At 27.3% G+C, this 23,840-nt stretch overlaps 1 protein-coding gene across 1 annotated transcript in view; it reads left to right on the top strand.

Moving 5' to 3' along the window:
- The window catches only part of LOC136982884 (CD109 antigen-like), a 96,987-nt gene that overhangs the window by 51,666 nt on the left and 21,481 nt on the right, over window positions 1-23,840 (top strand). The window contains 15 exon segments of the mRNA XM_067279436.1: window positions 1,196-1,345; window positions 5,226-5,366; window positions 7,115-7,163; window positions 8,458-8,571; window positions 10,344-10,449; window positions 13,527-13,644; window positions 13,716-13,829; window positions 13,906-14,022; window positions 15,823-15,951; window positions 16,724-16,892; window positions 19,958-20,146; window positions 20,225-20,303; window positions 20,378-20,558; window positions 22,107-22,199; window positions 23,063-23,249. Of these exon segments, the coding sequence (XP_067135537.1) occupies window positions 1,196-1,345; window positions 5,226-5,366; window positions 7,115-7,163; window positions 8,458-8,571; window positions 10,344-10,449; window positions 13,527-13,644; window positions 13,716-13,829; window positions 13,906-14,022; window positions 15,823-15,951; window positions 16,724-16,892; window positions 19,958-20,146; window positions 20,225-20,303; window positions 20,378-20,558; window positions 22,107-22,199; window positions 23,063-23,249 (1,936 nt within the window).

Here is a 23,840-nt window from a genome sequence, read left to right as displayed (position 1 = left end):
AAATTTTAGATAGTTTCTCTGATCTTATATTCAGAAATAAAAATTTAGTGTTTCATAATTTTATATTTGTATTGTTTAAAATAATACATAAGATCAATTCAGATAAAATGAAAAAATTGTTGACATGTTTGATAAATTTTTAAGAAATATCATAGATTATAAATAAGTTGCTACATTTTATTAAACTTGTACACAAAACAAAAAGTGAAGAAATGCTATTGAGAACATTATGAAAAAATTCAGCAATGGGTTGTGTAATTTTCCTGGCTACAACATTTAAACTGCATGTGGCATTATCTGTTATCATATTTTATTTAAAATCTTTTTATATTATTAATAATTATAAAATAGCAAAAAAACTTAATTTTGAAGATAGATAAGAGTTTTATAAAAAAAAATTTAAAATACTAATAAGGAATAAGATCTTTATTAAGTCTAACCCTATTTGAGATATGACACACAACCCCCGTTTATCTCCACAACCCCTTGACCTTTAACCACCAAAATTTAATAACATTAATCCCCTAATACACAAACCTCCTTGTGAAATTTCAGAAATTTTTGACAAAAAAAACAGGAGTTATTAAGCTTAAAAGAGGGTAAACAAAATTGTGCCCCCACATATACATGTCCCCATCCATATACACAAAAAATCCCAAAATTTTTTGTATTTTTCAACTTTAAGGTTCTCTGAGTCCAAAAATATAAAAATATTGGGGAGGGAGTCACATTTTTGACCAATCGCCATCCTTCTGCTACATATAACAGCCAGGAAAATTAGATAAGTTTAAGTTGTCTGTTTTCTTGGAGACCAAGAAGACAATCTAGTTAAAGCCTTACTACTTTATGGCATTCCACTCCTATCAGGAGTATCAACATAGTTGATATCCCTAATTCAAGTTAACCTTTTTTATCTTGATCCTAAAGAAAGCATGTTATAATTTGTACTGATTTTTTAAAGTTTTATTTATTTTGTAATTGATTACTATTATTATATGTATATTTTAAGTAGAATCATGCATCAATTAAAATATGAAATAAATTAAATGAAACTTAGTTAAAATTGCGTATAACATTTTTATAAACTAAAGATTTAATAATTTACCGAAATACAGTATACTAATATATAGAGTTTTATAAACTATAAAATATATAATATTAATAATATGGAGTTAATGATAATATTTTAATATAGTTTACAGTGACATTGAATAATAAAAAGGATAAAACAGGAGAGACAATAGAAGTTGTAATAAGAGGTAGACCTGGATCATATGTTGGATTGGCTGCAGTTGACAAAACTCTTTATGATATGCAAACTGGAAATGAATTAAATTATGTGAACGTAAGATTTTTAAAAATTTTTAATTCTTAATTAATTATGTAATCATGTACTAAAAATGGTTAAATACTGAAATCTTTACATGCAATATTTTGAACTCTAAGATCTAAATTTATCATGAAAAACTTAATATTAAGTAGATTATTATATATTTGTTATATATTTAACTTCTTAACACACTGGGATGAATATAAAATCAACTTTACTTAAACCAAATAACTGGAGCAAAAATGATCTACTATTGCGAACATTTTTGACGCCCCTTCTGGGTTCTTCTTTCAGGCTTTTATGTAAATGTGTTGCAAGCTGTTCATTCAATTTTCAAATTTCAATTTAGAAGGCATTTGATTTCTGATTCAAAACACACACGTATTCCAAGATATTCAAATATTGGATATTAGTATGAGATTCAAAATGCGCACTAGATTCAATTTAAACCATTATAAAACTAATATAAAATCAAATGCTATCGTCCATTAGGACTTGCTATGCCATGGAAAGTGACATTTCTTTTTTAAAATTAATGCATGTGGACTTGCAACCCACCTTAAATATTTCCATTGCTTCCAACACTTTGAGGTGATCATGATGCGGGGTGGTGAGGATGATACGTGTTTCGTTAAAGTCAGCTGTGATGTCCGGGTCCTTCACATGAGTTGAAAGGGCCATTGTTCATTTATTGTGTAGTATGTCTGACTAATGCTCCTTTAATCTTACCGCTAATGAACATCTGGTGCAGCAAACATATACCATTTCTCTATCGCATCTGCCATCTCTTACCAAGACTCTGTAGATCCCCGGTAATCTGTCCGGATTGGGATGGTCTTTTCCATTCCTTAGTATGCTGTAAATGGACGGATATCTCCTGTACTCTATATTGATCTCACACTTCTTGGCAATTGCATTATATATTGATTTTAAATGCGGGTTATAAGTAGGGGAATCTTCTTCCTATCATCTTCCTTTTCATTGTTTGGTATTTCCATCCTACTAGACGCTACTTCTTGTGTACGTTTGTAGCTTTCACATAACCTATGTATAAGGTTGTTATATCCATGCTCAATGGCTATCCCTTCTATATTTCTTATTTCTTGTGTTAATGCCTGCATAGTGGAAGAGTGTGTGTACGCTCTCCTGACCAATGCTCTGAAGGCTGCTATTTTATAAGAAAAGGGATCACAGGATCTTATTGGAATATATGTTGAGACAGCAGTTGGTTTTCGATACACAGCAGTGTGTATGTTCGATCCTTCAATTATGATGTCCACATCCAAGAAGTGGACTCTGTCTGGGCTGTGTTGTTCATGTTCAGTCTCAACAAATAGTCCATAGGGATTGTCATTCATTGTGTCTATAAAGCGTTTAAGATGTCGTTTCGTCCTCCAAAAGACTATGATATCATTGATGTATCTCCTATATAGGAGAATATTGGGGAGAAAATTAGGTAGGGTTCTGCTTTCCAACCTTCTCACCACCATTTCGCATAGGTCTCTGGATAACTGACTGCCCATAGGGCACCCCTACTCTGTGTGTACACAATCTCTTTAAACTGGAATGCCAAACTATAACATGCCAAGTGCACCAATTCTAATATATTTTGGTGCATCGATCTCTCATCTATTTTTGTAAACAATAAGTCCCTTATCTCACAAAAACATGGTGGAAGCTCTATTGATGGGTATAACGCCTTCTAAATTGAAATTTGAAACTTGAATGAACAGCTTGCAACGGATTTATGTAAAAGCCTGAAGAGCCCAGAAGGGGCGTTGAAAATGTTTGCAATAGTAAAACATGTTTGCTCTGGTTATTTGGTTTAAGTAAAGTTGATTTTATATTTGTTACTAGCAGGTAGGCCCGGCATTGCTCGGGCAAAAGTAACGATAGTGAAGATTAAGATTATTACGTTATAGTCACAAAAGAAAAAGAGTAATTTCATCAACGAACTAAGTATTTCTAAAGAAAGGCCGAATTTGAAAATCAAATGTTCTAATATTGTTCGATTTTCATCGAATGTTCTAAAGAAGAAAGGTTGAGAAAAACCGAACTAAACTGATTAAATTTGAAAATCGAATGTGTTCTAACATATTACTCTTTTTCTTTTTTCTTTTTTTTCCAGAGCCCGTAAATCTTGCACGTTGCTTTCTCTTGTTCTCCATTGTTACTTAACACTTCCATTTTTGACACTTCCATTGTTACTTAAATTTGGTACCCTAACTGTGTACCAAATTTCAACTTTCAACTCCTAACCATTTTAGAGAAAATTAAGATTGTTATGTTGCAGTCAACCTTACCCATTTTCACAGAATGCAAGAATTGGGTCCATCTTGTTTCCAGACTAATTACAGAATTTTTAGATGGGTCTAAAAATATGTTCGATTTCCCACAAAAACGAAAAAACTGCATCTGCGTCTTGCACGTTGTTTTCTCTTAACACTTCCATTGTTACGTAACACTTTCATTGTTGATGGAAGTGTTAAGCCTTAATCCTATCCCTCTCCCCCATGGCGAGGTATTTTGAAAAATCCCTTCTTAGTGTGCGTTCTCTGACTGTGACGTACCCTAACTGTGTACCAAATTTCAACTTTCAACTCCTAACCGTTTGGGCTCTGCACTGATTATTATTATTATTATTATTATCAACTTGTCTCGATTATATATATATAGATATGTAGAATATAATTCTAAAAGTGTAATCAAAAACCAATTCTTTATTACAAAATTAATCAAAAATTTGCAGCAGACTTTTACATATGAGTAGTAAGTGTATCAAGAATAAGACAAAATTTAAACAGTTTATTAATGAAAAATATGAAAAACAAATAAAATTAAAAATAAAAATAATAATAATATTGATAAAAAACAATTATATAAATATTAAAACTGTAACCTGTTAATGCGCATATTTATATATGATAAAGTTCGAAAATTATTCAATGAAGATAAATTCTCTGTATTTAAATTGTTTCATTCTCTACATCTTTATTTAAATTTCCATTTTTTAATATTTCTGAGACTATATAAATAAAAACAAAACACAAATAATGTGTAAATTTAAATATTTTGAGTACATTCTGTTATCAGAAAATTTTGTTTAAATTAAGCATGGGCAAGCTGAGGCTCCCTCTAATTGTTTCTGTTAAGATCTTTAAACATATAAGTAATTTACAATAAATGTAGGTATCCAGTGCAAAAAATCATAAAGCTATAAGTAACAAATTTGAAAATTAGTTATTCATGGAATTCACTTTTCTTTTTTACAAATCTTCAGTTTCTTTATGTAAAATTTATGTAACACTCGATGATCAGCTCAATATCATTACAAAACAGAGTCATATGGTTTGTTATTATAGAAAGGTTGCCCATCTCTGGTTCAGAATTTTCTGAAAATAAAACAAATTAAATATGTTTATAATATTCTTATATATAAACTTGTCCTTTTCTGTAACAATTACAATTAATTTTCTATAAATTAAATGAGTGTAATATAAATTCTATGCGATAATTTAAACAAAATTATAGATTTGTTTTACTAAATTATCAATTGGAACTTGCGTTATATAATTGACTTAATCGACATTATAGTTTTCTTTGCATTTTATTATTCTACATTAGAAAAATAGAATCAATTTTATACTAATTTAATTTAATTTTTTTTTATAGGATCATTTTGCATTGTATCACTTTTACTTTTTGTTTTAGTTGGAAAATTATAAAATATCATTATCAAATTTTTTGAACTGAAATATTTTTGGCAAATTTAATTAAATGTTTCCACGTTAATTAAATACATTATATTTGTATATAAATTTTCAAAACTAATAAAAATATTTTATTTATGAAACAATTCAACATAATTTGTAAAATGTAAAATTTTAAATTTTAGGTTTTGGAAAAAATGAATAGTTTTGATGTTGATATAAATGGTACTCATAGTTTTACATGGTATTCCCAAGAAGGAAGACCAACTGAAATAGCCTATTACCCATCTTCAACTTATGGAATTGATACAAATAGGACTTTTGAGGTAAACTTGATATCTGAATAGTTCATAGATATAATGTATGTTAAATTCAAATAAACTTCTTAATTTAAGGTTTATATTTTCGATTAGGTTGATAAATAGTAATCCTTTCATAGTAGAATTTTATTTGTTTGAAAATATATTGTATTTTATATTTATATTTGATGCAAAAGTCAATAAATATTTATACTATAGCTACATTTTCATCGAACGTGAAAAAATATAAATATATACAGTGGTATGTCCTCATAAATCAAATGCTTCAGAATTTGAATGCTAAATTTGAGAAAAATTCACTTCAGAGATCAAATGTTGCTTCAAAGTTCAAACTTTACACAGAATGAAAAATGCACTCTAAGTGTAAAAAAAGTCTGAACAAAGAATATAATCTCAAATTAGCAATAATGTGTTAAAATTGACAACTGTTATAATTAAATCACATGTGTACATTAAGTATTAACAATTGTTGAAAATAAGCAAAAACTTTGTTCAACCAAATATAACCTTTACTTATTAATCATGGCATTGGAGAAATGTGTGGAAGCAACAAAATCTAACTAGTAAGAAGAAGGCTTGAAAAAGGCTAAGATGAAAAAAGGAACTTAACACAAAGCATGAAAGCAGTACACATGTGGCAGATCTGGCAGCCATATTTAAGATGCCAAAGTTGATGGTGTGTGATCAGTTAATGCAATTTTCATTTTATTATACATCAGTTATGTATTGTATTTATTGTTTTCATGTTTTAATTTATTATTAGGACATTTAATTGTTTATTCGAATTGTTAAACACAAGATTGTGTTATTAACTCAATCACTTGGCTTTTGATTCCACCTTTATTAAGTTGATCTTGTGTTTAACAATTCGAATAAGCAATCTAGCACAACATGGTTTCTCTACGACTGACAATAAACTACTGTTAGAAACGGCAAAACACCACCGTAAAAGAAAAAGGAAATTAGTGTACCTCAGCCAGCGTTTTGGACACCGAACACATTACAAGAATGAAAGTTGACTGATGAGGGGCAAAAGCCCGAAACGTGTAAAATTAGTTATCGTATCAACTAAATAAAGGTGGAATCAAAAGCCAAGTGATTGAGTTAATAACACGATCTTGTGTTTAACAATTCGAATAAGCAATCTAGCACAACACGGTTTCTCTACGACTGACATTTAATTGTGTTATTTTTATTTTATGTGTATTTACTATTTTAAGTTTATCGAAATGGGTATCTGTTAGGGTCCAGGAATGGATTAATTTGCTTTCCATTATTTTTAATGGGAAAAACTGCTTTGGATTTCAAATGATTCAGAGTTCTAACGGCCTTTTCAAATGAAGTAAATCCGAAGTATGAGTCAACACTGTATATATTTTCTTAATGAAATACTTATATATGTGTGGTGATTGTGTGTTTATAATAATCAAGACAGGAATCTAACTCCATGGTGAGATTGAATTTATTACACAAAATTTCAAAATACATCAACTGGTCTGGTTAGACTCATGTGCCAAAGTGGCTTTCTACGAGGGCCTGTTGCAAGGCTCCTGCTCCTCGCTGGTGTGTTGCCAACTTGAGTTACAAACAAAATTTACTAGTTGTCGCATATGCTTCTAATTGCTTTATTAACAATTAATAAATATCTAATTAATTTTTTAAAATTTAACGTTTTTTATTTTATAAAAATTATTATTATTGTGTTATATGTAAAATAAATAAATAACTAATACAATAAATTACTTATTTTACAGTATGCTGAATTGTTAGTGTTTACAGATGCTATAATAACAAGAAAACCAGGTTTGAAATCTTATTATTTGATTTCCATATTGATATATTGAAAAATAGCTTTATTATGATCAGTTTCAAAATTTCTTTGATATGCGTGTGTCATAATTACAGTATATTCAATAAAGCGTCTATTTCCCATTGGCTTTTGTATTTTATTTTCTCTTAAGTATCATCTAATTTTTAAAATTTTACATATTTAAATTTTCAAATAATTAAATTTTATTGACTTAAGAGCTTTTTACAACGGGAAAGAACATAAAAATATACAATATTAATACTTGTTTAGTCAAAAAGAAACTGGAATTATTATTTTTTTAAGCAAATCATTTAATATTTTTTGAAATATTTCCTCCATGGTTAAGGCATTTTCACTGCTTCACTGGCTTTTTTATTCCCTTCTTATAAAAATGGCACACCTGTATCATGTATTATTGAATACCCAACTGTTTACAGATTAGCCAACTGTTTGTAGATTAGCCACATGGCTCATGTGGCTAATCTACAAATAGTTGGCAACTTCATTGATAGTGATGGATCAGTTACTCTGAATCAAGACATTTGCAGTAGCAATGTTAGTGTCAGTGATGGCCAACTTTGGTCTGCCACTATGTGAGTTGTCCAGTACTGCTTGTTGTTCTGTATGAAACCTCTTGACCCACTCAAAGACTTGTATTTTTGATAATGCACTCTTGTCATAAATAGTAACCAATCAATGATGATTTGTTGCTTTCTATGACAAAAATTTCACTGGATTTAATTAACTCTTTCAAATGTCAGAAATTCAATACTGAATGCTCTATCTCCTTGGTTAGACTCTCACTGTAGACACCATTTTCTGGAGTAGGTTATCCATGACGCTACTATATGCAAAATATTTGTAGATAATGCACCTACGTACTTTTCAAATTCTGTTTTTCCAGCATAAATGCTTATTTTTAACAATATAATTCTGGTTTATTTTTGACTGAATCAAGTAAAATTTATCCTAAATTTGTTAAGGATTGATAAAAAAATTGGCAAATTTTAAATAACAATAATTTAGTCAGAGTTTTCTGTTATTTGGCATTATTTGAAATGAATACTTAAAATCAGTCTTTGAGAAGGGCCGGGGTTGAGCAAGAAGCAAATTATGAGTCAGTAATAGATCATTGTTAGTATCACATTAAGGACATAAGGATTCATTATTATACTATCATTGTTTTTAATTTAGTATTTATTGTTGTATTTTATCCTGTAAGTAATGGAAAATTAATTCTTATACAATAAAAGTTGATTGATTGAATTCAGGATTTATTTATTTTAGATAACTGCAATGCTACATTGGGATATGCTTCCTGTTTAGATGGCACTTGTTACAGATTCGAACAAAGATGTGATGGTCGTAGAGATTGCAAAGATGGTTTAGATGAGAATTCATGTAAGTAAAATTATCTGAAATTAGAGTTAAAAAAGAATAATCTGAAAATTTTAAAAATTAAAAATCTTTTTAAAATCTTGAAATATTTCAAAATATATTATTATATTAAATGAATAAAATCATCAATTTTACTTTTAAAGGAAGAATGTATATGTTTTAGTTTTTCACTTCCTTCAAATTTTAGTACATTTATAACTTCTCTTTAATCTAAAAGAGAAGTTATAAATGTACTATAATTTGAAATGTACTAAAATCTAATGTATTTTTATCTGTCATAGCTGTATTTAATTTTATATTAGTTTTGTAATTTATGAATAGGAAAATTAATCTAAATATAGCTTTTAAATTTCATATCTACTTTCATTCTGAATTTATTTTGGAATTACTCTGGAATATTTACCATAGTTTTGAGCATATAATCCATGGCTTGCTTATCTGTATTCAAAATGTTGTAGGTTATATGTTGATTTTAAATTACAATTATGAATTCACACTTATGAAGTAATAGCTGCTCCTATTGGTGCATTAAATACAATGAGATGGGTTATGCAAAGGTTTTATTTTTGTTCTAGCAATTTTCTGTAGGTTATATGCATGAAAATATAGTGCTTATAATCAAGATATGCTACATAATTTTCAAATGTTACATATGTAGTATATTTGAAAATTGAATGAATTTTACTCAATATAATTCTATTTATGTTAATATCATTCTATTATTATTGTACTAAATTTTAATTCATTTGCTGGGTGTTTGATTTCAGTAAAAATTGTTTGAAGATTTGTAATCTTGTTTTGATAAAATTAAAAGAATATAAACCTAGCATAAATTTTGTTCTTGTAAGTGGTCATTTATTTTATATAATACTAATGTTAGCTCACCTCAATATATCCCAGTCTCTGAGCTTTCTATAATTTGGAGTTGTGGTTGAATAGTATCTTAGTGTTGTTTCTACATTGCTGTGGCAAATGAACTGAAGAGATTCTATCTGTATTCCTCAATTTTCTATATGATATTTGTGGGCTTTAAGGTATATTTTAGTCTTTCTGCCATCTTGCCCAACTCTGCCAGATCAGAGCAAATATGGAAGGATGACGATGTAAATTTGCTATCACTTTTCACATTTATCTATTAATTTTCTGCTTTCAGTTTACTTTACTTTTGATACTATGTTTTTCTTCCTTTTCTGCCTCAAATTTGTCTGCATTGATATACAACTAAGAGGAGTGTACAAAACAAGACTGAGTTTACAATGACAACTTTTTATTGCTGTTTGTTTCTTCAAATATTTTTAAAAGCTTGTCTCACTTTTGGACAATGAATCTATTGGATACAGGCCAAAACAGAACAATAGAATATATGACAATCTCAGAGAAAAAGTGGTGTGTCAGTAAATTCTAATTTTAAGATAATTAATGAAAACTTATTTCCCATATTTTCTTTTTTTGATTTTTCTTTTTGTGCCTGGGCCACAAGTGAAATTTGTAACAAATTCTACTTTGATCTGTTTTGTATTAGATAAAATAATTACTTTTAAGCAAAATCCACATACTAAAGTTTTAACACCGAAATTGGACTTGAATCATTCTAGCTCCGAGATTCTCATATAACAGTAGTTATATTATCTGTAAAATTTTTAATCTGTAACATTCATAACTGATGAAGAATTTTTATTATTTTTTTGAAAATCAATTAATTATAGCTGAAAATTAATTTATTAGAAATTAATTAATTTTCACTTATTCTAATAACCTATTTATATTTTTATTAGGTACACAAGAAACTGATTTGCAGTTTTCAAATTTTCGCATGTATCGTCTGAATCATATCCAAAGACACTATGATAATTCATGGTTATGGGAAAACATTAACATAGGGTTAGTTTATTTATATTATTTTTTATTGATTGTTAAAAGTAATTTGATTTTATTCTTTGATAATATAGTTAAAGCTAATTGAATATTTTTTAACTTTGTTTTTTCAATTGACTAGCATTGTTTTTGTTTGCTTTTTGGTAGGACTGAAAAAGTAAAATTAACCTGCTCCTTTGATTATTATTTTCATTTTACAGAATGAATCTATAATTGTGACAGTAGGCATGACATGAAATATTATAAATAACTTTTTGTGATTTAATGCAATACTTAGAGAAACTAAACACAGTATAACTAAATATATTTAACTTAATTTAAACTTAATTTTAACTTACATTAAACACAGTAGAACTAAAATACATTTTATGCCTGAAATAAGATATAAACAGGATGTGCATAAAGTCCAAAACCAAAAGAAAAAATGAACAAGGACACATTAACACTAATATTAATTAATGAATAATACCTTTACAAAATGTGTTCAATAAGTCCACCCTCATTGTCTAAACATTGCTGACGTTTAGACAATGAGGGTGGACTTATTGAACACAGTTTGTAAAGGTATTATTCATTAATTAATATTAGTGTTAATGCATTCTTGTTCATTTTTTCTTTTGGTTCAAAAACCAGCAAAAACCTCTAACAGTTAACTAGTAAGAACGTAAGCATTTTTAAATCCAAAGATGCTTAAGTTTTACTAGTTAACTGTTAGAGGTTTTTGCTGGTTTTTGGTGTAATAGAGAGTTTGTTCAAGCTTATGAAGATGATACAGATTTCTGATTGCACTGCATACTCTTTCATTCAAATGGTGGAAAATTTGTAGCTTTTATAGTGGAACTTCCTAAAGAAGAATAGTCTCCACCCAGTCTTCCTTACTCAGCACCATCACTGTAATAAGAAAAAATTTCCCCATTAGTTTTAGACTATATACTCACCTTGTATAAATATGTTATTATTTTTCTCACTATTTTGATTTATAAATACAAAATGACATTAAAAAATAATGAAAAGTATGCAGATGATGTTATTTATTGTCTTAAGTTTTATGGAGTCATACCAATATTTTACATATGATATATGATAAATATATTTTATTGACTTGGAAAACCTAGATATATATGTATTAAAACTGTATATGTCAATGATTGGATGATATATAATTTATTCATATGAATTGGGTAGTAATGTAGTGATTCTAGAAATCTGCAAGGTGATTAATGATTTACCTTTATTTTTATGAACTTTTTACAGTTTTTAAACGTTTATAAGTGGCTGGCTGCCTTAATATTATATAAACAAACAAAGATTATAAGGGGAAAAATTATTAAATTTTATAAGATGTAATGTCCAACAATCCTCATGGGATTAAGAAATGAATAAAATCATAAACACTGGATATGCACTTGTACTTGAATCTCCACCTATGGTTGTTTCTTTATGAATACATACAAATTATATAGCACTGAAGAGGAGTGGAGAGTTCATATTAACCCAAAATGCATATATAGGAGGAAGAATTGAATTAATTGTATGTTTTAACCTTTGGATATTTTACTTGCTGAATGAAATATTATTCCTATAAATATAGGATTATTTAGTGAAAACACATATAGCAAACCTATAATTAAGAGATATAATTTATTTATAGTACATTTCTCATCTATTTTTACATAATATATCAAATTTGAAATTTTAATATAAACTAATGATAATTTATTTATAGTATTTTTTAATTAAATATATCATTAGTTTATATTAAAATTTCAAATTTGATATATTATGTAAAAATAGATGAGAAATGTGGCATATAATATACTAAAATTTAAGATATATAACAACATAAACAACCAAATGTAATTTGAATTGCTAAATGAATTGCCAGATTATCTATTGGACTACAAGTTTATAAAATATAAAAATATGACTTTATATTATTTAGGTTTTAAAAAGTTGTTCTCACAGTTTATATGTTTTTCTTAACTTAAATATTCCTATTCAAATATATTTTTTATTATTAGATTTTATTACTAAATTGTCATATTGTGATAACCGACAGCGAATGGTAAGCGAGGATTAACAAACACACTTTGTTAATTTACAAAACTATACTTTTATTCGCTACGCTACAGGGTTCTTTTACACTGGATCCCAACGTGTAGGCGGTGAAATTACAAAGTCCAGAATACATAAAACAATACTACTAATATTACAAGGGTCCTTATCTATCTTAAACCTACTTACAGACTATAAGAATGGAAGAAAAAGAGAATATAAGTACAGAAAAAAGGGAAGGTGGAAATACCCGGGATTTCTGCTCTGGGTGCTCCGTGACACTGGGCGGGGTTACTGATGCCTCCGATCATCTATTTCAGTAGGTACTGTACCTCTCGTTCACTTTGTCGATAATCCACTGTCAAATCCGTCCAATAAGATTGGCAGTTCATCAGGAAGTTCTTTGTCTACTTTAACACTAGATAGCTTCTCCATCTCGACCTCACTCATCAAACTCCAATTCTTATCCTATGTCGTTCCAAGTTACAACTCGTGCTCCACGACCTTTTTCGTCGAGAGCCGAGATCCCTTCTGTCTTTCTTTCTTCTTTTCTTCTCCTCTCTGTTTTTTATTACTTTGTTTTTAACAACACTGTTTTTCATCGGAGGCATCACTCCCCATCAGGTAGTAAAACAATTAGATAGTAAAGCGATTAAGAAGGAATTCTTTTTTTTGGTCAACAGGAAAGGGAGAGAAACAAAAGAAATCTTAAACCTAACTTAAATTTATAAAATTATAAAATACAAAAATATACATTACTATGGCCAACGGTCACAATATATAGAATTTCAAATTATATTATAGAAAAAGAACTAATGAAAAAAATTTTTTTAAAACTTTTTCTGATCTCTATATTCTTAAATTTCAAGACAGAAATTTAAGAATATAAAGAGATCATGAAAAGTTTTTAATGCAAAACATCATTCTTTGGCTATTTGCAAATATAAAACAGAAATTTAAAAATTAAATTTTTATAATTTACATATTTCAAAATTAGTATCTTTTAATGAATTTATACTTTATTTTAGACCACTTGGACACTATATATTCAATATTCCTGTCCCTCAACTTCCTGTTCAATGGATAATTACTGCATTTGGAGTAAATAATATTGAAGGGTTTGGTATCTTAAAAAAACCAATTGAGGTAAGATGTTAGTTTTAATTACCATTATTTTTATAATTATGAAAATAAAAATAATCTCTTATCTTTTACAGTTTTATAGCATAAAGCCTTTCTATATGACAGTAGAAATGCCAAATCAAAGTAGACAAGGAGAACAAATTGGAATAAGAATAAGTATATTTAATTATCTGGTGGTAGAGATTGAGGTAATTGAAAATTAAAATAAATAAGATAATGTAATTTCTAACTAACTAACAAACTTTTATATTTTATTTGTGATAGGTTTTAGTAATTCTTGAGAATTCTTTGGATTATAAATTTGTCCATGTTGAACCATTTGGTTATGTGTCATCATATAGTCCAAGAACCTCATTTGGGGAACATCAACATTTAATATTTGTAAATATCTTTTTCACTATATGTAGACTGTAATATATATTAAATTTATAGTAGTCATTAGATACATTAATGGATTTTGTTCTTAGAGTTAAATTTTATATTTAATTTTATTTAAGAATAACTATAATAATATGTTTTATTGTTAAAATGGAATATAATTACTTGCCCTAGATAATTATCATAAATATTTATTTATGATAATTATCTATGATACTTTTAGAAATACAAAATATTAAATAAATAAATTAAGTTCAAATAAGAACATATACATGCTGGTTCCCCTGTTATCTACAGCGTTCCTACATACCTGGAAAATCAGGGATTTTCATTAGTGTTTGGAAAAGGTCAGGGAATTTGTTTCCATGGTTGCCTTGTTGATTTTGTTTGCTGACAGTATGACTGACCAAATGTAGCTGTCTGCAGGCAGCAGGAACTATTGTTGTACAATGCAACTTATGAAAAAGGGTGCAGAATATTTTTAGGATCCATAATTTCATCCAACATACACAAAATTTCCCCAAAATTATGTGCACAAAATATACAAGCATACAACAGTATCAATTGTGATTTTTAAATTTTAAAACTGCTTTATTAATTATGCAGTATTATAAGTTTGAGAGAAAAATCTAATACTCTTAATAATCTAACATTGGTAAAAATTTTTTGAAATATTTTAACTCTATCTTTCATAATTTACACTTTCAATTTGAAGACGGGTGTTAATAAACTGATGAAAAAAATGATAACAAAGAACCAAATATGATAAATAATACCATTTGAATTAATATTAATTATTTATCATTTTTCATTTTAATAATTTTGATCTCATAACAAAACAATTTCTGATTTCCAAAACTTTTCTCCCAGTTTATTAATATTTTATAAAGTTTGAAAAATTTATTAAGGGATAAATTTAATAAATTTATACTTTTGTGCATGGATTATACAGAATTTTTTAATAATAATTAATGGCTTTTTTCTTGTTTTGAAAGACACGAGGTTTTACAGTTATGAGTTAATAACAGGATAAATTATTTTTATTTAATAAAACATTTTAGTTTTATGTAGAGACATGCCCTAATTCTGTCTCTCTTATTTCAATTTTACTAATTCATTGATTATAAAAGATATATAACTGTTAATTAGAAAAAAAATAACCAGTTAAAAAGTTTGACAAGCATTAGTGTATGTACAGTACATAGTAAGTCAAGTGATGTTTTATTTTGTCAATGTTCTGTACTGTAAAGGGTGTGAAAGTCAGAGAATTTGTACAAAGTTGGTCATGGAAAGTCAGGAAAAGTCATGGAATTTAAAACAAAAATTTGAGTAGGAACTCTGTATCTAAAAGCAGCATTTCTGTAAAACCTTTCATTAGTCAAAATTGTGTAAAGCAAAGAACAATTACCATTAATTTATATGGGAGCATTTCAAGCCTAAAAATTAACTTACTAATCATACCAAATAATATATAAAATGAGAACCCTCTCCAGTAAGTAAGCCTTAAATTATGAAACTGTCCTCATCTCAAAAACTAATCAAACCATACTTGACTATTTTTAAATTCCAAGAATAAAAAAAGTGTTATTCAAAAATAACATACAGAAATTGTCATGATAAGTTTGGGAAAAAACAGCACTATTAGGCTGTTGAAATAATAATTTTCTTATTTTGTTGGCTGTTTTTTTTATTCTATAATGAATATTTGAATGTGAAAATTGTTTTTATTTTAGATAAATTTATCAGTTAGTTGAAAATAATATATATTGCAAAAAATAATTCTTTGAATTTTTATTTGTAAAGATTAAACCTGGGAAGACCGGCATTGTTTATATGCCAATTGTTCCTACAAAACTTGGTGATATTAATGTTACCATTACTGCTAAAACTCAAGTTGCTAGAGATTCTATAACTAGGAAACTACATGTGGAAGTAAGTATTTCATTAATTTCTTAAAAGTATACATATTAAAAAAATCCAGCAATGAGATGCATAACTTATACATAAAGTCAGAGAATGAATTACAAATTTAACACAGAAAATGGAACTCAAAGTTTGAGAATTTGATGTTCATTAAGGATTTTCATCCCCAATTATTCATGAACTGGGTATCGGTGTACTGTACATATATTAAAAAAAAGAAATTATATTAAAACCAACAACTGTAGTGCCTTTGACCGGTGTGCTTCTCTCTTCTTTCTCTATAAAACGCAAACGTTGTTGGTTTTAATTTATTTTCACTCCGGTGTTGTTCCTTTATATAAGAAATTATATTATTTATTAAAAAATTACTAATACATAAATGATGATAGAATACAAAAACTGGGTGAAAATTGTTCAGCGGGATGTATCGGTCAATTTAAAAAGCAGAATGCAGTAAATAGATTGACAATTCATTTATTCAATATAACTAGCAGTTGACCATATTCTGTTTATTCTATTATACTGATATAATACTATAAATGACATAGCTTGTCTGGCTGTCTAATAAGCTTGTCTAACTTTTAGTCTAATTTGGACTGATATGGTATTCAAAACATGTTAAAACAATAGGAATCTTTATATAGATGTTAAAATTTTCATTTTATAAATTAATTAGTGTATTATTTATTATAGTAAATGACTAGATTTTTATTATTTTTATAAACATTTATGTTATTGCATTATATAAATTATTTATTTATGCTTTTCTATTAATTTTTAGGCTGATGGTGTAACACAATATCGGCATACTTCGCTATTATTAGATTTGTCACAGGGTGCATATTTACTGAAATATTTAGATACTAATATTACAGAGACACCAATTATTCCATATCAAGTAGATAGATTATATACATTTGGTTCGAATCAAGCTTCAATATCTGTTGTTGGTAAGTAAGAAATATATCTTAATGTAATAATTATAAATATAAAATATATTAATTCTACAACAAAATAATAAAATTAAATGAAAGTGTGAGATTAGCAGGGGGTCAGGGGTTAACCTGACCACTTAATCTGCACAGGCTGGTAAAGCCTGACCTCGGTGTCGCTGGATGGCTAGAAGGCAAAACGTGAGTGGGGAGGTCGTAAGTAAGTCAACTGGTGTCCTTTGATTGACAGGACACAGGTTTAACAAATAACAAGTAGAGGTTTATTATATAACAAAAGCTAATACACATATAATGAAGATACTGATTAATGCTTAAATGCGGATAACATATATCTCTATTGCTAACGGCGATCTAACTAGTAAATATGTCACGTGCCTAACTTCTAGAGGGAGAGAGTTTACAAAGGTTTTTGCACGTCGATATACCTTCATATGCAGCCCGATGTGACCTCCTGGACTATGGAAGCTGGAATCAGTCTTATGTCTTCTACCTGTTTCTTCCTCGGACAGGACTGGGATGGGAGACACTGTATTCAGACCTTCCTGGAACGATCGCGCTCCTTCCAGAGATGATCAGTTTTTTTATATGCTCGTTGTTGGCACCGAGCCAACCTGTCGTTAAACGATCAATGACTAATTAGCTGACGTGCAACGACTTGGGTTTTTTTTCTCTTCCAATCTGGTTGATGTGTAAGACGACATCTGATCGATTTCTGTGGAAACTTGCGGGTCATGAACCCTTTAAACTCAGAAATTTACGCCCTCAAAACCTGCGGGCTCACGAAAATATGAAATATTAAAATAATGAACTTATGAGACATTATAAAACAAATAATTAATAATATATCTCATTGAAAAAGTTTTATGATTTAATCATAACATTAATGTTCTGCAGATAAATTTTCCCTAAAATATTTAATCTAACATTAAAATAGACTCTTAAATTTTGCCATTGGTTAGATACACTGATATAGACTGTTATATATTAAGATATAATTATTATTTAGAACTTTTATCATATGAAATAAGATTTTTAATAGACTATAAAACTATTATGTGAATATATAAAAATATATTTTTATGAAAGTTCTCTCTTTTATGGATTTTTAATGAAACTTGTCTTGGGATCTATAGTTTGATAGGAATTTTGAGAAGCTTGGAAAGAATTTTTCATAATCTTGAAGACTTAGAACAAAATGAAGAGAAGATGTTAGTAGATCAATGCTAGCTTTTTTTTTTTTTAAGATTTTGTCCAATATCAATTTGATGGCTTATTTGCATTTCTGCTATAGGCATCAATAAAATCTTGTCCACTTCAAAATAGGCCATAATTATGTTATTTTTCTAGGCCCTTAATGCTTTAGTTGTCAATAAAATTTCAAATAGAGAATACATGGTTAGTTGAATCATATTGAATGGAGAACAATTTGAGATTTTAATTTCATAACTAGATTAAGAACTACTTTCCTGTATCAACTCATTATAATACTAAATTACAAAGTCTTAGGACTGGAAGTCTAGAACTGTCTGAAGATCTTTAATTTGTCTGAATACATTACAGATACAGTATATAAATGAATGATTTCAATATTGAAATTATTGATATACTAATGGCTAATGTATATATTTCAAAGAAGAGATTTTGTCAGAACTAATTATAAAATGTAAAAATAGAAATTAAATTATTGGAAAGTAAAAAAGAATTAAAATAACAATAACAAATAGAAATAAAAAAGTTGGCAGAATGTAGAATGTGATAGTTGGAGAATACATTTATCCACTGTAATATCAAATAATAAATTATTATTATTTTTTCTTTACAAAAATTTAAAAATTACAATAACTAAAATACAGAAAAGATTGGAAAAACATTTAAAACTAGTATGGATTTCAATAAAAAATGAAAATATATTTTAAAGACTCAACAACAATTTTGTTGTTTTCAATATTTGTGACTACTTTCAACATGTGAAAACAGAAATAACAGACATATTCAGTTTTTTATTTATTAAGACAAATCTAATCAGCATATTTTTTAATCCACGGTATGAGAATTAAATCACTGATAGTGGAAGGTTAAATCTAGAATTGACATATAGTGAATAATAATTTTAATTGTATTCGAAGCTTAATTGAAAATAATGAATAAAGTTGTTAGAAGTAATGCATTGAGATTTCTGGAGAACAGAAATTCCTTCTTGGACTTTGTAAGTATTTTCTTTTATTTATGAATGGAAGTTACTTGAAAAAAATTTAAACTTTTTAATATATTGTAGTTTTTTGTTTATAGAATAGCATTTTCTTTTTTTAAAAAATTGTTCTAGACAGATATCTAATCGGCTTTAGTTGTAGCTATAAGATTTTTATGAAATTTGAATTTCTATTATAAACGTATACTAACATTTCAAAACCCAATAAATTTTAAATTAATAATATGCCAAACGACTGCCATATTAAATCAGGTTACTTTTTTAGAAATTGATTTAAAATAATCACAAACAAGTTGCAGGTTTGAGTCCCACTCCAGGCCAATTCTTTTCTTCCAGAATATTCTAAATTATTTATAAATATTAAATTAATTATATTATAAACTGGATTTTTCTTCTGATTGATTTTTTTGCAAAGTCAGAAATTTGGGTTAATGTTACCTATGGTTCAAAAATGGTGGCTCGTCTCTGATTCAAGGGAACAGAAGAAAGAAAACAGTGGGATGCACGATCTAACCTAACCTAACCTAACCTATTCTAATAATTTGGTTGGTAATAATTATGGTAATTTATTAGAATAGGTTAGGTTAGGTTAGAACGTGCGTCCCCACTGTTTTCTTTCTTCTGTTCCCTTGAATCAGAGATGAGCCGCCATTTTGGAACCATAGGTAACATTAACGGAAATATGTCAAGATTTTAAACTGTTTCTAATTCTATTTTCATTAGTTATAATAAACATTTAAAAGCTGAAAATAATAAGTTTTAATATTTTTATATTTTTTAATAAGAATTTTTTTCTACCTTATTTTTACTACATTAGAAACTTCAAATTGATAAAGTTGATTTTTATTTTTAGGCGACGTAGTAGGTCCATTATTCCATACTATGCCTGTTAACGCCAGTGTACTCTTAAGAAAACCATCGTGGTGTGGAGAGCAAACTATGTTCAATTTTGCTGCTAATTTATTAATGTTAAAATATCTTCGATTAACTGGACAAAAGCAAACGGAAATTGAAAAAGAAGCATTCTACTATTTAAATAGAGGTTAAAAATAATGTAATTTTTAAAATTATGGTTATAAAACTAAAATAATTTTGTTCAAATGAATTATTTGGTATTTAGGTTATCAACAGCAGCTAAGTTATCAATTAAGTAATGGTGCGTTTACTGCTTTTCGTGAAAATAAGGAGCCAAGTGTGTGGTAAAGTGCAAAATATATATTATCAGATGAATTTTTTCCAGACAGATTTTAAAATTTCTATGTTGGATTTACAGGCTGACAGCTTTCTGCATTAAAATGTTTCAAAAAGCAACATATCAAGAATGGGAAAATTTCTTATATATTGACCCAAGTGTTATATCACGCGCTGCAGAATGGATTTTAAATTACCAGACAAAAGAAGGTTCTTTTTATGAAGTATCATTATATCCACTAGATAGAAAAATGAACTTAAGTGTAAGTTTTACAAAAATTATGTTGATAATTAAATAGTAGAGCATTCTCTTTCATTAAATAACTCTTATTCAAAAAAGTAAAAGCTGTTTAATGGAGAAATTCAATTTTTCTTTTTTTTTTATAAATTTGCAATTCAGAATTAAATGATCAACACATATTTTATTAGTATTTGCTTTTCCAGTTTTATATAATAGATACATTAACTAAATTTTCATAAACTTCATAAAAATATATTCTTGAACAGAGATTTTTTTTTCCTAGTATGAAACTTTGTTGAGAAACTGTATTAGAAATATTATACAGTCTGAGACATTTCAGTATTTTTAAAATAAATTCTGAAATATGTATTTTTGGTAATTTTAGGTTTTATCGTTAAATATTTTAAATTATAAAAAAATTACATATATAAACAACATTGTTATAATTTTCATGATCTTGCACAGTCTTTATTATAATTATAACAACTGATATATGAAATTCACAATAGAACTTTGACAATATGATGTAGATATAGTGAATATCAAAATAATAAACTTATCATCAGGATATTACTTTCAGGAGCTAAATTTCATTTATTCTTTATTAATATAATTGTTTTAAATTAATAAATTATTAATTACAGTACATTATGAAGACAAAATTATAAAATTATAAAAATTGAATCAGTAAGGATTGAAACCAATTTTTGTCATCAGTTGCCAGCAGAGAGCATTTCTAGCACTGGAACTCTTGTATAAACTATTTACAAACAACTGTAAAGTATATTTATGGAACTTCACTGTACTCAACTTATTATTTTTATTTATTTTATCTCCTTTTGAGTGTTTGATCATTCATTTTACTGCTTGAAGCAGTTGCTTCATTGCCTCATCCATTGAGCCAGCCCTAATTACATCCAAATCTTTTTTCAAGGATATAAATATCTGAGTTAATTCAAAATAAATCTGAATGATTTTTTATCTTTATTATTGATTCTGTTTTAAAAACAGAAATAATAATAATAATGATAAAAAAAGTCATAATGTGAAGAATATGTGTCTAACATATGTATTATAACATCCAGTTAGAAAAGTAATAAGAAATAATGTTTAGCTTATGATTTACCTAATAAACTTAAAAATAAAAATAAGAAACTTAAAATTTTATACTATTGACTATATTATAATTGTTTTATAATCATTTATAATTAAAGTCATAACATTGTATTTGTTTAACAATTAATTTAAAAGTTTATTTGTGTATCTATATAAAATAACTATGTATATACTGCTAATATGATAGGTTTAATTACTAAAACCATTATTTAGTTTTAAATTTTTAATGTAAATTCCATAGTTTAAGTTGAATATTAAAATATAATATTTTCTCGATAAAGATTCTTTTGGTTGAGGTGATATATTTTATAATTCTTTATATACTTTGTTCTTAATTTTTAAACATGTTTAACATATAATCATATTGCATATTATTTTATGTGACAATTTTACTTACATACAACATATTTGCTTTTTCTATAAAATTGGTAATTTAAAAATTTTAACTTTTTAGTCTGAATTTCCTTACGATAGAGTTAAATTTCGAAATATTTCACTTACTGCACATGTTGTAATTGCTCTTGTGGAAGTGAAACATATTCAAGATGTAAGTTACAGTTTTTATATTAAATATTTTCTGTATAATAAATACTTTAAGAAAAATTTCTGTAAATATTGATGTTATTTAGTTACATTAGCATTAGTGTTACCACCCGTCCGGTTTTCACCTGGACAGTCCGGGAATTGACTCACTGTCCGGGTGAACTATTAATTTTGTCCGGGAATTTTGTAGAAATTGTGAAATTATGATGAAACAAAGTTCTTGCAAATATTTTATAAATTTACACCATTTGAACAGCGAAAGACCTCACACTCACTGAAACTCATCTGCCATTCCGCCATGCTACTCTGTTTACACCAACGTATGACACGCAACCTGCCTCTCGACCTTTTTCTTTTTCTTTTTATTTTTGCTTGTACTGTAGGGAGCTAAATTATCTGTTCTTTCTTTCTTCATTTAGGTTACATACATTACTCCTATGCAAGTCCCTAGTCCCTAACTGTAACTGATTTAGAACGGCATGCACGTTATTCTTTGCAATGTAAAATGAAATTGCGCATGCGTCAGGAACTTCCGTTCGAACAAACCTGACCTGCCTTCCAGGTCAGCAATTTTGTAAAGGTGGCAACACTAATTAGCATTCTGATTTAAAATCTGTTTTCAGGCAAATGATGTCATGTAATAATGATTATAGTTTTGGACTTCATGATAGTTTACAAAAAAGGGAAATAAAATATCTGAATTAAAAACAAAATTAAAATTATTTTTAAAAATATAGCTTTACAATTTTACATTTCAATAAAAGAATTTAATTTTATTTGAATAAATAAAAATGACATATTACTTTTCTTAATTTTTAACAATCAGAATTTAATAAATTATCTATATTAATTTTTAAAATACTGTAGGATGTCAGAGTGAAAATAGCAAGTGCACTTCTAAGAGCTGTGCGCTACTTGGAAAGTAATCTAAACATAGTTAAACAATTTGATGATCCTTATGAATTAGCTATTGTAAGTTATGCTTTAACTGTAGCTAACAGTGCAGATGGACAAGAAGCATTTAATCTACTTAACAGTAAACAGAAAGAAATGAGTAAGTATTAAAAAGAAATATTGGAAATAATTTTTTTTTACAAAATAATGATGCCTACTTTAATTTATTTGTATTTAAAAACTATTTGTTTATTAATCAGTTGTTTTTCAATTATTTTAATTAATAATAATAATTGACAATACATAAAATTATTATTAATAACTATGAATCATGTAATATCATAATTACATGAAAACAACAAAAAATAAAAAAGAAATAATAATTTTAAATGAAAATAAAAATGATGGTAGTAATTTATATGATAATTTCTTTCATGTTAATTAGAAAATAGGAAATATAATAATTTCTTCTTTTAGTGTTGAATTACATTACAGTATTTATTATAATATAGAAAAACTTATTTTGAGAGTAAAATAATTTTGCTATGTATTAAATTTATTTTCAATGATTTATTCAATGTATCACTATAATAAACAAATTCTCAAAATTATTGCTACTCAGCTCATTTCAAAATATATTTGCTGAAATCTCAACAACTATTTTCATAACATAAATTTTTATTTTTCATGCATTTTTCATTTATAAAGAAACTAAAATGATAGGAAAAAACCCACTAAAATTTTCTATTAT

The sequence above is a fragment of the Centruroides vittatus genome, unplaced genomic scaffold (genome assembly GCF_030686945.1).
Source record: "Centruroides vittatus isolate TY-2023 unplaced genomic scaffold, ASM3068694v2 contig_874, whole genome shotgun sequence".
NCBI lineage: Eukaryota > Metazoa > Arthropoda > Arachnida > Scorpiones > Buthidae > Centruroides > Centruroides vittatus.
This window is presented reverse-complemented; position numbering and strand designations above follow the sequence as displayed.